The 15,578-nt window shown below is 36.3% G+C and overlaps 2 protein-coding genes across 7 annotated transcripts in view; both read right to left on the reverse strand.

The window, feature by feature from the left end:
* RP9 (RP9 pre-mRNA splicing factor) overlaps nucleotides 1–15,578 on the reverse strand; it is a 179,034-nt gene that overhangs the window by 79,198 nt on the left and 84,258 nt on the right. The gene's annotated exons all lie outside the window — the stretch shown is intronic.
* The window catches only part of NT5C3A (5'-nucleotidase, cytosolic IIIA), a 52,237-nt gene that overhangs the window by 14,889 nt on the left and 21,770 nt on the right, over nucleotides 1–15,578 (reverse strand). Inside the window, exons 1-3 of one of the 6 annotated variants that reach the window (XM_030308201.1) lie at nucleotides 5,551–5,649; nucleotides 4,734–4,829; nucleotides 748–802 (exon numbers count right to left, since the gene is read on the reverse strand). The exons of 2 other annotated variants lie outside the window; for them this stretch is intronic. In XM_030308201.1, the coding sequence (XP_030164061.1) occupies nucleotides 748–783 (36 nt within the window). In that variant the 5' untranslated portion in view covers nucleotides 784–802; nucleotides 4,734–4,829; nucleotides 5,551–5,649. Of the gene's footprint in view, nucleotides 1–747; nucleotides 803–4,733; nucleotides 4,830–5,550; nucleotides 5,650–15,578 lie in introns of those variants that run through there. 3 more of the 6 variants (XM_030308202.1, XM_030308203.1, XM_030308204.1) reach the window with 3 other exon arrangements.

A 15,578-nucleotide genomic window follows, 5' to 3' on the forward strand; every position in this document is an offset into this window, starting at 1 on the left:
AACTAAAATTTGCTGAGAGTAGAACTTCAATGTTCTCCTCCCCACCCCCGAAAAAGGTAAATATGTGAGGTGATAGATGTATTAACGAGATGGGTTCACAATGTATATCAAATCTCAAATCATCACATTGTATACTTTAAATATCTCACAATTATATATAATGTCTATTGTATCTCAATAAAGCTGGGAAAGAATATGAATAAATCAACAAGAGTTTGGTGGTTTCATACCATTTCTTAAAGGTGAGACTGTTGCCCTCATTCAAGGGTATCACAGCTCTTATGGACTACATTAAGATCTGAAGCCAGCTCTGACTCCAAAACCTTTATTTTTCCTTCCTTTTCCTAATGTCTACAATGCAATGAACTCTACTGTGACACAAGAAGTTTTTTTTTTAATTTAAACATTTGTTGTTTTAATTCAGATGCTGAATATAAAACAACTCATGCTGTGTGATTTAAGTGTGTTTTTGCTGAGCAAGGAAAATTTAGCACAAAAAGGAATGGGGTAACCATTTCATATGCTGAGAAACACTACAATACACATTATATTTCAAGCAAAAATTTTTTCAAAGGTAAGGTGAAATTCAATTCAACAAATACTTGAGGTTCTATTGTGTGTGAAACATTGTGAAGGGAGATCTGGATAAAGTTACAGTCCCATAATTAATGATCTGGTTAGAGACAGAGGTAGAAGTGGTGAAGATTCACCATGAATAAATGGAACTGGGAATACTCAAATACCCACCATTTTCACATGCACAGCAGAGTCTTGATTAGGCATTTCTTGGTTATCCAATCTTCTGGATTTCCCCAGGTGATGTCACAGTAAAGGAGAGAGAAAAAAAGTACACGTGACATACATATATTTCAGGCTGTTCCTGCATGTTAATGACATAGTAAGGTGGTACTTTTGGTTTGATTTAAATACCAAGTTACTGAAGGCAACTTTTTTCCTTTCCTAAGAAGCTCAGCAAAGATTTTCTCTATCTCACAAAGGCTGGAGTTAAAAATCTGTATGAGGGGCGCCTGGGTGGCGCAGTCGGTTAAGCGTCCGACTTCAGCCAGGTCACGATCTCGCGGTCCAGGAGTTCGAGCCCCGCGTCAGGCTCTGGGCTGATGGCTCAGAGCCTGGAGCCTGTTTCCGATTCTGTGTCTCCCTCTCTCTCTGCCCCTCCCCCGTTCATGCTCTGTCTCTCTCTGTCCCAAAATAAATAAACGTTGAAAAAAAAAATTAAAAAAAAAATCTGTATGAAAAATTTGTAGCTCTCCCGTAAGGACTTATATAGTGTTAATGAGATTTGAATAAAGAGTTCAAGTGAAAGTCTACATTTACAAGAAAATACTTTATTACAAGAATATTTTACCAACATTGTCTCTACATAGAAAGATGAAGTTTGTGGGAAAATTACGCATTACTATTACTGAATCAATGAAGGAATATATGAATAGAACTTAAGGAGAAACATAATACACAAAAGTCAAGTTTATTTTTTAATTGTCCCATATTAAACTCTTTAATTTTGTGAAATGATGTGACTAATATCTGAGGTGTGTCTGAATCTAGCACAGTGTCTGGCCCAGAATAAGTATGTGATAGTGTTTGTTAACTGAATGATCATTTTACAGGTTTGGGTGGAATTTATACATATCAGTTTGTTAAACCAAAAAAAGTAGTTTTTAAAATATCTCTTAAAAAAATAAAATACTTATCATTATTCTTTTTTTTTTTTTTTTTTTTTTTTTTCATTTTTGCAGTATCACTCTTAGGGAAATTTACTACTTTTGTTCCTCAATGACTTTACTTTTACTTTAGGTAAGTAAAAATTTTTAACAAAAGCAGTACTTAAAAAGGCCAATGTTAAGGGCGCCTGGGTGGCTCAGTCAGTTGAGTGTCCGGCTCTTGGTTTTGGCATAGGTCATGATCTCTGGTTCATGAGTTTGAGCCCCATGTTCAGCTCTGTGCTCTGACTGTGCAGAGCCTGCTTGGGATTCTCTCTCTTTGCCCCTCCCCCACTCACGCTCTCTCAAAATGAATAAAACTTAAAAAAAATTAAAAAGTAAATAAAAAGGGCAACTTTATCAAAAGGGGAAAAAACTTTTTTCTTAAAAGTTGGACATTATATATGTGTTCTTTATAATTAAAATTTATTGTAGCATTTTCTCAAATTCTAAAATTCATTCCTCCCCCTTTCATTTTAAATGCATTAAATTTGGAAATGTCTTATAAAAAGGTATTTCTCCCCCCCCCCCCCCCGAAAGGCTGTTTGTAAGCTAATGGTTTTATGATTGGTGGCATCTTAGAGCTAAGTAAACAGTATTTCCAAATAGTAAGATACTTCCAATTTTTCACATCTGAAAAATAATGTACTATCTGCAGAAGTATCTATAACTCATAAAAGCTTTGATCACTACCCTGAAAATGTAATTGTAATGGTAGTTTGGGGGTTAGTAGTCTTTAGATGATCATAGTCAAACTGAAGTAACCCTTCCTTTCTGTCAATCCTTATATAAACAAAGAAGATGTCATGGAAGTTGCCTGCAAATCTGTTTCTTCATTTATAGAAACTAAAGCATACAATATGCTTATGGTTTTCCTTTGATGTTTAATATTGAAAAGGAGTCTACATTTGTCTGAAGGCACTATTTAAAGTACAGTAGAGTTGGGGTGCCTGGGTGGCTCAGTCAGTTAAGCATCCAACTCTTGATTTCAGCTCAGGTCATGATCTCACGGTTCATGAGTTCAAGCGCCACATCGGGCTCCACACTAACAGTGTGGAGCCTGCTTGAGATCCTCTCTCTCTCTGCCCCTCCCCTGCTTGCACACATGCTCTCTCTCTCAAAATAAACAAACATTAAAAAAAAATAAAGTACCGTAGAGTTTACAAAAACACCACGTACCCTGAAACATCTGAAAAACCCAAAGGAAAAGAGAATTCAAGCAGTGCAGAATACATTTTAATATCTGGGAATCTCAGATGTTTTTGTTACACAGAGCCAGGCAGCCCATTCCTCTTCACCACCCCACCCCCCAATTTTGCTCTTTTTGGAGCATTTATGTTTAGTAATAAAAGAAAAGGAAAAAAAAGCCAGTGTTATTTGAAAAAGTAAGACCATGTCTTTCTCATGGTCTCTTCGTATTTTATTTAAAAAAACACAAACAAATTTGACAATGGCCAATTTTAGGACATATTTTTGATAAGTAAACCTAATAGTTTATGGATACCATGTAAATTTCAACTGAACATCCTTGCTCTCCCCAATTCTCACTGGCAATCTGACCAGAATGTATCCTTGTTGAGAGATAATATCACATAAAGTGATACTGTTGTCCTAATACAAAAATCACCCCATTGTTTCTCTCATTACAAAAGTGTAAAGACTAAGGCATAAATGCCAGCATTCTGGCACTATTCTAAGGAAGACATTGAAAATTAGGGCAGGGTATTTTTAAACCAATAGGCTTGTAAGCCTATACTTGGTATATAATGTTCTGGCTTACTTTGCCAACAGTCATCTGTTGCAGATGCTTCAAGAGAAGAGCTGTTGGAAAAAACACATCAAGTGTAGAAGACATGTTCAAAAATAGAAAATACTACCCTGCAACTATGAACTCTCTTCACGGGAAGTTTTGAAGTTTCAAAGTCTTTGGAATTTTAAATGTGGACTGGAAAATGTGGAAATTGGAATAATTACTTTGTGTGCCTTCACTATGAGGTTAAGGTCTCTGCGCTAACAGTGTTTATTACAAAGAATCTGAAGCAAGAGGTAAGAACTTCGCTTGAATAGCACAAACTGGGTAACTGAATTAGCTATCATGGTTATTTCCTTCTGAGATCATTAACTTTACCTTGAAAAGATATTTACAAATCAATGACTGAAAATTTCTACATCTATATGAAAAAATTTACTTGCCTTTATACAAGTTTTAAAGTATCTGAAGACAAACTGAATACTTTTTAAAGGCCTACTTGACTCTTACGGGAAAAGTGAACAAGATTAAATTCATTAACATTGGTTTAAAAAGTTGTGAGGCTGCTTTAATTGTGATACTTGCAGAAACATTTACACTATACAAGAATAAGGTAAAGAAAGTTTGAATGGTAAACTGCACACTACTTACATAAGATGCGTATGACTATAATATGGACAGGGTATCAATCAGCAACAGTTCTAAATTTCCAAATGAATCCATTTTTGCTACACTTTTCCAGCAACCTGTATTACTTATGATATAGCTTACGTTTTTAATAATGACACTTTCATAGGACACGGAATAAAACTGTAAGTTTATTATTTCAGTATTTAAATAATTCTCCCTAATTAGATTTTCAAGGCAGCAGTGAAAAAAATATATACAAACTAGAAAGTGAAACTTTCTCGATACAGACATAAACCAAAAATGAAACTGAACATTCTCAGGTCTTTCCTAAGCCTGTTGGGAGAAAGAAAAAAGAAACGGAATAGGAAAAGGTGGGAAAGGAAGAGAAGGAGATAGAAGAAAAATAGATTTCAAAGGCTAGTTATTTAAAAATTGGGAATTTATACCAATTTCCTTAAATAGTAAAACTTGGCTTCTCGGTCAGACTTTTATGGACACTTAAGAAAATACACAATTTCAGAGCTTAGAATTTATTCATATATCCTCCCACCCCCACTGCCTTAATATCTAATAGCATTTTTCAAGAGGAATAAACCAAGGCACATGGAAATTAAGTAATTTATACTGATTACCCTAAGGGTACTCTGAGTTCTTCTGTCCTTGAATTTGTCCTAGAACAACAGCATAGGTGGTAAGCAATATCCAGGGATGCAGGGCTTGGATATACACTGCCAATAAAAACCAAGTAAATTGCTTTAGGAAATGGTGTGCTGTATTACCTAATTTTCCTGATTAAAAAAAAGAAAAAAATATATAAAAAATAAGGTAAATTCAATTATTTAAATCTAAGTTAACCATAACATTCTAGGCTTTTACAGTAATATATGTTTGAATCTTAATTTTCAATATACAATTTGTTATAAACCTTAGAGATTGTGATCCAGCTTTTATCAATTCCTAAAACACACCAATATAATTACACTCCATGATATCTTGGCTAAAACTCACAGGCATGTAATAAAAATTATCTTTATTACTAGCCATAATAAATGCTTCCTAATCCTAGGGACACAAAGCACAGCAATCAGCAAAATTAAGTCACAGAGCAACTAAATGAACAACAAAATTGGATCTTACAATGTTTTTTTTTTCCCCTTTGAGAAGAGATTTCTGAGGGTACTTTGCTTTTAGTTAACATTTATATGTGAAACAAGAAGCTCTTAAAATTAGATCCTATAAATTGTAATTTCTGAGACCCAAAGCACTGCAAGGTTATACATATTCATATCTTTGCAAATGTTAAAGTTTTGCATTATACTGTTTTATTCTATTTTTATTTCCTTAATTTGTATTTTTAAATGCCTAAAATTTCACCAAGATACTGAACCAAATAAAAGATAAAGTTAAACAAAAGAAACTCATTTGTTTCCATGAACTGTACACACTTACCCTGAAAGTAACCGGACCAGCTACACCAGCGAAAGAAAATTCTTCCTGTCTGAGAAGTACTAATATAGCACAAGGTGCAACTGAGGGCGGTTCCAAAAGCCTTGGCTAAGCTCTATGCAAAAACAGTCTTGTGACGCATTACTACACAGTGCTTTATTATGCTCTGGGTGACACTTGCTAGCTCTGAGCTAGTCCCCAGCCAGTCAACAGAAAATTATCAACTGAAATAATGTGACAGTTAAGAGAAGGTAAATCTGTACTGTTAGAGCTGGCAACTTGCTCTGCAAAGAAAAACAGAGCCTCCATATTAACACTTACAAATACTCCCTTCCTCATCCTGTTTTTTGGTTGCCAGTGTACTTGTGGTATATGCACTTTTATGTATGAAACTATAGTGCAACAGAAGGTAAAACAAAATAGGTTGTGGTTGCCAAGGACTGGGGGAGAGGAGAATGGGTAGCCACGGCTCAATGAGTACAAAGTTTCAATTTGGAAAATGAAGAGTTCTGGAGATGGATGGTGGTGATGGTTGCACAACCTCAGTGTATTTAATGCCACTGAACTGTACACTTAAAAATAGTTAAAACAGACAGGGGCGCCTCGGTGGCTCAGTCAGTTAAGCATCCAACTTCGGCGCAGGTCGTGATCTCGTGGTCTGTGAGTTCAAGCCCTGTGTCCGGGCTCTCTGTGCTGACAGCTCAGAGCCTGGAGCCTGCTTCAGGGTCTGTCTCCCCCTCTGCCCCTGTCCTGCTCAGTCTTTGTCTCTCTCTCTCTCTCTTTGTCTCTCTCTCTCAAAAATAAGTAAACGTTAAAAATATTTAAAATAGTTAAAATAGTAAATTTGATGTTGTATTTTATCACAATTTTTAAAAGATTACCTCATTTAACACACATGAAAAAATACATGATGCATTTAAGATACATGAAAAAATACATGATGCATGCTAAGTGGTCACTAGAATGTTATGAGCCTTTACTACAGGGCACTGGGATTTAAGTGATTTTTATTTTTATGTTTTTCTTCATATTGCCTACACTGCAAATTTTATCAAGACCATGCATGGATTTGCTAAAAAAAAAATTTGAACACAATGAAAACTAAGTTTCATTGAAAATTTTGTTAAAAAATGGAAAAACATGCCTTTCCTGTTGGAAATAAGTGGTCAATCTTTTGTGAAGAAAAATATTTTTAACTTTTAAAGAGAACAAGTCTTGTTTTTAACTTGACTAGCAGGACTGCAATATGCTAATGCCATATGTCAGGGCCTCATAGATAAGTTATGCTTACCCCCGGGGAAGCTTTATCATTAGGAACATGAGGAAGCTACACTTTCGTAAATAAATTTTTATATCTGCCCTCTCTTTTCTATGTTCAAGAGAAATCGAACTCACATAACATTTCAGTAATCAAATTTTGTGAAGTAGCATGCTATATTAAAAACAAACTCCCAATTTTTGTTAACGAATTTTAAAAAGGCCACTAACAAATTATCCAAACTTGGTATCTACCAAAGGTTAAAAATTTGGCACAGCTATCTTATTTTAATAAGATGAGAAGACTTACAACAAAACATTCTTCTACAAGGAAAATCTTTTATACTCTACTAACGGAGGCTCAAGGGCAACCAGATGATCCTTTTTAAAAATACTCTGTATTATATATGAATATTATGACTTAATTGTCCTGTAATATATCAATGTAGGTAGCCATAATAAGAATTTTAAAGATACCACTTAGAAAGATGACTCAAGATAAGTCATTCTCAACAACAATACAGGATGCTGGAGTCAGAGTTCTTTTTTGGAGGGCTATTTAGAAATACTATTAAAAACTTTAGAAATATACATTCCTTTTGACACAACAATTTTATGCCCTAAGGATTTTATCCTAAGGAAATAAGGCAGTACACAAAGATCTAGTCGCCAAAGATATACAGTTGCCATCTAGTACACAAAGATACATACTACAGACTTGTTTTATAATACTGAGAAATTGTAAACAACCTAAATGCCCAATATCTAAATTATCATTAATATAAAAGAGGTGAATACACTGTGGTATACACATAAAATACAAGATTATAGTTCCCAACATTATTATTAATTGTTAAAATTTATTGTACGTTTACCATGTGTCAGATACTTCTAAGTCCTTGACATACTTCATCTCATATAATACTCATAACCCTATAATGTATGTGTTATCATTATCTTCATTTGATAGGTGAATTAATTAAGGCTATAGCTGGCAAGTGACAGAAATGGATTCAAACTCAGGTCTCTGACTTCAGAATTCATGCCTGTAAATCACTGGACAGTACTGCTCTATGAGATCAATATTTACTCATGTACTGGAGATGTACATGGTCTACTATTGAGTGAAAAAAGTTATGAGAATATCTACAGCAAGAGTCCAATTTGGGGGGAATTCTTTACACAAGCATAGTAAAGTCTAAAATAGAACACATAAGACAGTATCTGTGATGGGATTATGGGACTATTTTTTTTTCTGAGCTTTATACAATGAATTTCATGGGGAACAAAAAATGATTTAAAATGTTACAGTAGTAGCACAAATGTGTATAATCAGAAAAGAACGTTAAAAAATAAATTAAAAAAACACCTGGAGCTAGTCAATATCATGGACAGATGATTTGAAACAGTATTTTCTTTCTTTCTTTTTTTTAACTTAAATCCAAGTTAGTTAACATATAGTGTAATAAGGGTTTCAGGAATTGAATTTAGTGATCCATCACTTACATAACCCAGTGCCCATCTTAACAAGTGCCTTCCTTAATGCCCACCACCCATTTAGCCCATTCCCCCCATGCAACACCTCTCCAGCAATCCTCAATTTGCTCTTTGTACTTAAGAGTCTCTTATGGTTTGCCTCCCTATTTTTATCTTATTTTTCTTTCCCTTCCCCTATATTCATCTGTTTTGTTTCTTAAATTCCACATATGAGTGAAATCACAGTCAACTAATCTTCAACAAACCAGGAAAGAATATCCAATGGAAAAAAGACAGTCTCTTCAGTAAATAGTATTGGGAAAACTGGACAGCCAAGCAGATAAATGAAACTAGACCATTTTCTTACACCATACATAAAAATAAATTCAAAATGGATGAAAGACCTAAATATAAGACAGGAAACCATCAAAATCTTAGAGGAGAAAACAGTCAACAACCTCTTTGGACCTCGGCCACAAGTTCAGACTTGACATGTCTCTGGGGGCAAGGGAAACAAAAGCAAAAATGAACTATTGGGACCTCATCAAGATAAACAGCTTCTGCACAACAAAGGAAACGATCAGCAAAACTAAAAGGTACCTGACGGAATGGGAGAAGATATTTGCAAATGACATTTCAGACAAAGGGTTAGTATCCAAAATCTATAAAGAACTTATCAAACTCAACACCCAAAAAACAAATAATCCAGTGAAGAAATGGGCAAAAGACATGAATAGACACTTTTCCAAAGAAGACATCCAGATGGCTAACAGACACATAAAAAGATGTCCAATATTACTCATCATCAGGGAAATGCAAATCAAAACCACAGTGAGATACCACTTCACACCTGTCAGAATGGCTAAAATTAACAACTCAGGAAAAAACAGATGTTGGCGAGGATGTGGAGAAAGGGGAACACTTCTGCTGTTGGTGGGAATGCAAACTGGTACAGCCACTCTGGAGAACAGTATGGAAGTTCCTCAAAAAATTAAAAACCCAGCTACCCTATGACCTAGCAATTGCGCTACTAGGTATTTATCCAAAGGATACAAAAATGCTGATTCGAAAGGACACATGCACCCCAATGTTTATAGCAGCACTATCAACAATAGTCAAATTATGGAAAGAGCCCAAATATCCATCAAATAATGAATGGATAAAGAAGATGTGGTATATATATGCAATGGAGTATTACTCAGTGATCAGAAATAATGAAATCATGGGGTGCTTGGGTGGCTTAGTTGGTTGAGTGTCCGACTCTTAATTGCAGCTCAGGTCATGATCTCAGGGTTTGTTGAGTTCGAGCCCTGCGTTGGGCTCTGCACTCATAGACCAAAGCCTGCTTAGGATTCTCTCTCTCTCTCTCTCTCTCTCTCTCTCTCTCTGCCCCTCCCCCACGCATGCTTCCTCTTTCTCTCTCAAAATAAATAAATAAAGTTAAAAAAAGAATGAAATCTTGACATTTGCAATGTAGAGGAACTAGAATGTGTTATGCTAAACGAAACAAGTCAGTTAGTGAAACAGTATTTCTAATGGGGAGACAAAAGCAAGGAATTCACCCAGTTTGCTCTAAAATAAAACAAAATACAGGGGCGCCTGGGTGGCTCAGTCGGTTGAGCATCCGACTTCGGCTCAGGTCATGATCTCACAGCAGGTGAGTTCGAGCCCCTCGTCGGGCTCTGTGCTGACAGCTCAGAGCCTGGAGTCTGCTTCTGCTTCTGTGTCTCCCTCTCTCTCTGCCCCTAACCCACTCGCACTGTGTCTCTGTCTCTGTCAAAAATAAATAAACATTAAAAAAAATTAAAAAAAAAATAAAACAAAATACAGTATGAAAAGAAAGATGACTAGTATATTATCAAAGAGGTAGAAGATAGCTTTGGTGCCCTGGTGTTCTGTCCTGCTAGTCTAAGGAAAGGAGAGAAGAGAGGAAATAGGAGTATGGCTTCCTGACTACAGGGAACTTTTCCCACAGTTTAATTCCACCCAGTGGGTATATGAACTGGGGGTTGGATGGGATGTCTGGTGGGCTATCCCTCCAAATGGGACTAACATTTTTCAAGCACTTTCTTACCTTGTGTGTCAGAGTCCCAGAAGCATGCAATGGCCTTTTATATATTGTGGGACCAAGGGCAGGGGCTACCCTAAGATGGCCCACTTTAGAATAAAGATTATTTTGAGTTAAAAATAATCAAGACCCAGTAGATTTAGGAAAAGCTCTTTACCTCCACCCTCCTACCCCTTACAACTGCCTATAATAATTCAGATAAAAGACCTTCTCCAGAAAGATAGCTATCATCATAGATAACTACACTACTATAAATTAGGTAGAGTGGACAGAGAGGAACCTAGCAAGGCCTCTTTGATCCAAGTTCTCTCTTTGTCCCACCATTTCTAAGTGGCCCAGCAAATATTTGTTTATTCTTCCTCAGGCTTGCATTCCTTCCCTTTGAAGACCCAGACCCCTTCTCCTTGTTCACAATGACATACATACTTCATTCTGCCTGTCTTTGGAATTTCCATGTCTTTGTGGGTTCTCCAGATGTATGCTATTAAGTTTGATTTTTCCTCCTGTTAATCTGTCTCATGTCAATTTGATTCTTAGCCTAGCGAAAAGGACCTTGAGGGGACAGGATATTCTTGCTCCCTGGTAACATGTTCCATTTTAATTTATTCAGTAAAGCCTTACAAAAAAGATAATATTCCCTCTTTATTGTTGATAAGAAATCTAAGGTCTGAAGGGGTTACTTACTACTTATATGACTTTTATTACATCATGCTGTTTCTAGGCAATAATATACACATAACACACGAGAGGGCTAAAGATGTCTGTGAACAAGAATAATGTTTTGAAACTGTGCCACAAAAAAAAAAAAAAAAAAAAAAAAGAACAAGAACACAAACACAATCAAAGTACAGAGAAAAAGAAAATGAATTTTGTTTGAAATCGCTCTCAGATACGATGTTTTGTTTTTGAGAGGGAATATAAAGGTTTTAGAAGTAAGAAGTTGGAGGCTTTTTAGCAGCACAATGAAGACCATTCAGTAGTGGACTTGATGACTGGTCCCTGTTGCCTTGGGAGTTTCTTTACTCCTGGTCATAGAAACAGAAATCACTCATGAAGCTCCTAAAGGAAACTCTACACTTGCAATTGATATGCCAAAGAGCACAGAACTTCTCGTACAGGACTCAAATCTGTGGAAGATTTGTCTCCCCTTATAACACTGAAACTGGCTGTCTATCAATGAGAGAAAAAGATACCCATTTGTACTTCTGAGTAACTAGTTACAACTTTTCAGATACTGTCAATTATTCAATCAACGTGAAAAGCTAAAAATGATCACTTCATATTTGCCATCAAAAAGTTTCTCAAGATTTTGAAATAATGAAAAAACAAAAACTCCACAGAAAATCAAATCTATCTGTTTAAACCTTAATAACTTATTGATTGATTGATTCATTTTCCCTTTAATCTTGGGGCTGAGAAGTAAAGGGAATAAAAGTACTTCATTACTTCATAGTTGTATGTGAAAGAAATCCCTTCACAATTCTACATAAAACCTGTAGTAAGTATACTTTATTTCTCAACTGTTTAATCTAAGACATAACTACTAACTCAGTTTACCATAATCCTATAATTTGGCTATGGAATGTATTTTTAAACTCCAATCTGAATGTGACTGACACCCTAGGAAAGTATTCCAAACAAAACAATAAAATCATATAAGAAAGACCATTCAGTAGGAGGTGAGATGCAATACTCTCTGTAAGGATTCTTGCAAAACTTGTTCCTGCTAATTCCTGTAATTGCTGTATGATATATATAGAAAGATGATTTTTTAAACATGTAAAACATCCATCTAAGCATTTGACTTCTCTTATAACTCCTCTAAAGAAGGCAAGAGTCAACTAACTTCAACACTGTGACTGATCAACACAGAATTGAAACAGATGTTGTTAATGTTTATATGAATACGATTTTAAATGTTTAAGGAGCCAAATCAGAGATGGAACAATGAATGCTTCCATTTTGGGATGAACAGGAAGTAAAGATCTTCTGTAAGTTTCTTCTCATTTAAAATCATTCCAAAAACTTATCCTATTAGGTGACTGTTAGTGAAGTTGACTGCTGCATTTATGAATTTACAGGCATATATGCAAACTGAGGAAAACCTATGGTTCTAATCTCAATGCATTTCTTTTTTTTTTTTTAATTTTTTTTTTTCAACGTTTATTTATTTTTGGGACAGAGAGAGACAGAGCATGAATGGGGGAGGGGCAGAGAGAGAGGGAGACACAGAATCGGAAACAGGCTCCAGGCTCTGAGCCATCAGCCCAGAGCCCGACACGGGGCTCGAACTCACGGACCGCGAGATCGTGACCTGGCTGAAGTCGGACGCTTAACCGACTGCGCCACCCAGGCGCCCCTCAATGCATTTCTTAAAAACTCTGCAAAAATCTAGGATTGAGTAACTTAATTTTCAGAAACTCAAATGCAGTTCTCAAACATGGTTTATAACTTTTTTAACTTAAAAAGTAATAAATTCTGTAGTTTAAACTCCTTTAGAGGAAATGACATGTATGTTGCAACAGGTAGGTCAAATTCAAGAAAATTGGGGGCACCTGGGTGGCTCAGTTGGTTGAGCACCCGACTTTGGTCCCCTGTTGGGCTCTGTGCTGACACCTCCGAGCCTGGAGCCTGTTTCGGATTCTGAGTCTCCCTCTCTGCCCCTCCCCAGTTCCTGCTATCTCTCTCTCTCAAAAATAAATAAAAACATTAAAAAAAAAAAGTTCAAGAAAACTGGATGTAATACTGTATCATTAATGAAGGGAGTCTTCACTGGCTCTCCTCTGAAAGGCACTATGTTCTAATATTCCAAGATGCTTAGCACTGAAATTGTTGTTTCCATTTTATTATATCTGATCTCTGTACCTGAAATGGAACAAGAAGAAAAACTTTGTTTTAATTTTGGACTCCTTCCACAATCACACAGTTGGTATTCTGTCTGTTGAAAAGAAACAGTATTGTTTAAGATTGTTCTTTTGGTACGGGTTATACTAAAAAAATAGCAAAAATGGTTACGTTATTTATGCTTTTATAGTTCATGTTATTATATCCAATACCTCTAAATGGAGAGTACAAAGACTTAACTTACTATCTTCTTTTTGCTCTGCAGGATAAACTCATTTAAAAAATAGAAAGGTAAGAAAATGATGAAGAAACTTATTTTGAAAGAGATTCAAGTTTATAAATAACTTATAGCAAAGGATTACTTGAAATTATACAGAGGATGAGTGAGAACTTGAGTTTCAAAAGTACGTAAATAGAAAAAAAACACAAAATATAGTCCTAAAAGGACTAAAAAAACTTCCTTAAATATTAATAAACTCAGTATGTTAGACCAAAGTACTTAATTTAACCTATGAAAAGTTTTGGTAACATATGTTCAACAATGGAAAGTGTTCATCAGAATGGAACTTATAAAAGTAGGTTTATCAGAGAATGGCCTTCAAAGTGCTTTATACTTTATAGTCAGGCGTCATACTGGTGATCTCTTTCAAACTTTTAAAGGCCTCCATGCTAGATATAAACTGCTTAACAACACATAAAAAAGAGGCTAAGCTATCCAATTCCATTTATGAAACTAGTATAAAACCTGAAACAAAAGCCTATCAAAAATAGTACAAAAAGGGGGGGGGTACCTGGGTGGCTCAGTCAGTTAAACTTGCAACTTCGGCTCAGGTCATGATCTTACCTCTGTGGGTTCAAGCCCTATGTCAGGCTCTGTGCTGACAGCTCAGAGCCTGGAGCCTGCTTCGGATTCCATGTCTCCCTCTCTCTCTCTCTGTCCCTCCCCTGCTCATGCTCTGTCTCTCTCTCCCTCAAAAATAAATAAACATTAAAAAAAATTTTGAGGGGGGGGCGCCTGGGTGGTTTAGTCAGTTAAGCGTTCCACTTCAGCTCAGGTCACGATCTCGCGGTCCGTGAGTTCGAGCCCCGCGTCGGGCTCTGTACTGACAGCTCAGAGCCTGGAGCCTGTTTCAGATTCTGTGTCTCCCTCTCTCTCTGACCCTCCCCCATTCATGCTCTGTTTCTCTCTGTCTCAAAAATAAAAAAACGTTAAAAAAAATTTTTTTAAGTAGTACAAAAAGGGGATACATAGCCTAAGTTCACGTATGAATATAGATACAAAAGTCCTAGGGGTGCCTGGGTGGCTCAGTCCGTTGAACGTCGGACTTCAGCTCAGGTCATGAACTTGCAGTTCATGGGTTTGAGCCCCGCATGGGCTGGCTCTGTGCTGACAGCTCAGAGCCTGGAACCTGCTTCAGACTCTGTGTCTCCCTCTCTTTCTATTCCTCCCCTACTTGTACACTATCTCTCTTTCTCAAAAATAAATAAAAATTAAAAAAAAAGTAAAAAACAGTCCTAAATAATAATGCGGTAACAAGCTAAATTCAATAGTATAGATAATTACTCAACATGGCTGAATCAAATATATCATAAACTCAATTAACAGTCATTACAGAGGAATAAAGGATCACAGCTGACTGTATTTTCTTCTTCATATTCTTTGGTATTTTCTAAATTTTCTGTAATGAACCTATCTTATGCCCAGAAGAAAACAAATATTATTTTTAAAAAGTTACATGGCCTGGGGCGCCTGGGTGGCTCAGTTGGTTAAGCATCTGACTTCAGCTCAGATCATGATCTCATGGTTCATGAGTTCAATCCCCAAGTTGGGCTCTGTGCTGAGGCTCAGAGCCTGAAGCCTGCTTTGGATTCTGTGTCTCCCTCTTCCTCTGCCACTCCTCACCTACACTGTCTCTCTCTCTCTGTCCCAAAAATAAAATTAAACATTAAAAAAAATTTTTAGGGGTGCCTGGGTGGCTCAGTTGGTTAAGTGTCTGACTTTAGCTCAGGTCATGATCTCGCAACTCGTGAGTTTGAGCCCCACGTCAGGCTCTGTGCTGATAGCTCAGAGCCTGGAGCCTGCTTCGGATTCTGTGTCTCCCTCTCTCTCTGCCCCTCCCCAACTCATTCTCTCTCTCTCTCTCAAGAATAAACACTAAAAAACTTTTTTTTTAATAAAAAAAAAGTTACATGACCCAAAATGCAAGAATGAAGAAATACATATAATGCTACTACATCTTTGGACAAAATGGGCATGCCATATGTTAAGCCATATTTATGAAGGTAAAATGAAAATTATCTATTGAGGTAAAATCCTACCTTACTACTTTTTCTGGAGTAGCCTTCCTCATTCTTTGGCTGGGAGGATAAACTAATGAGTAAGCTA

This window comes from Lynx canadensis, chromosome A2 (assembly GCF_007474595.2).
Source record: "Lynx canadensis isolate LIC74 chromosome A2, mLynCan4.pri.v2, whole genome shotgun sequence".
Taxonomy (NCBI): Eukaryota; Metazoa; Chordata; class Mammalia; order Carnivora; family Felidae; genus Lynx; species Lynx canadensis.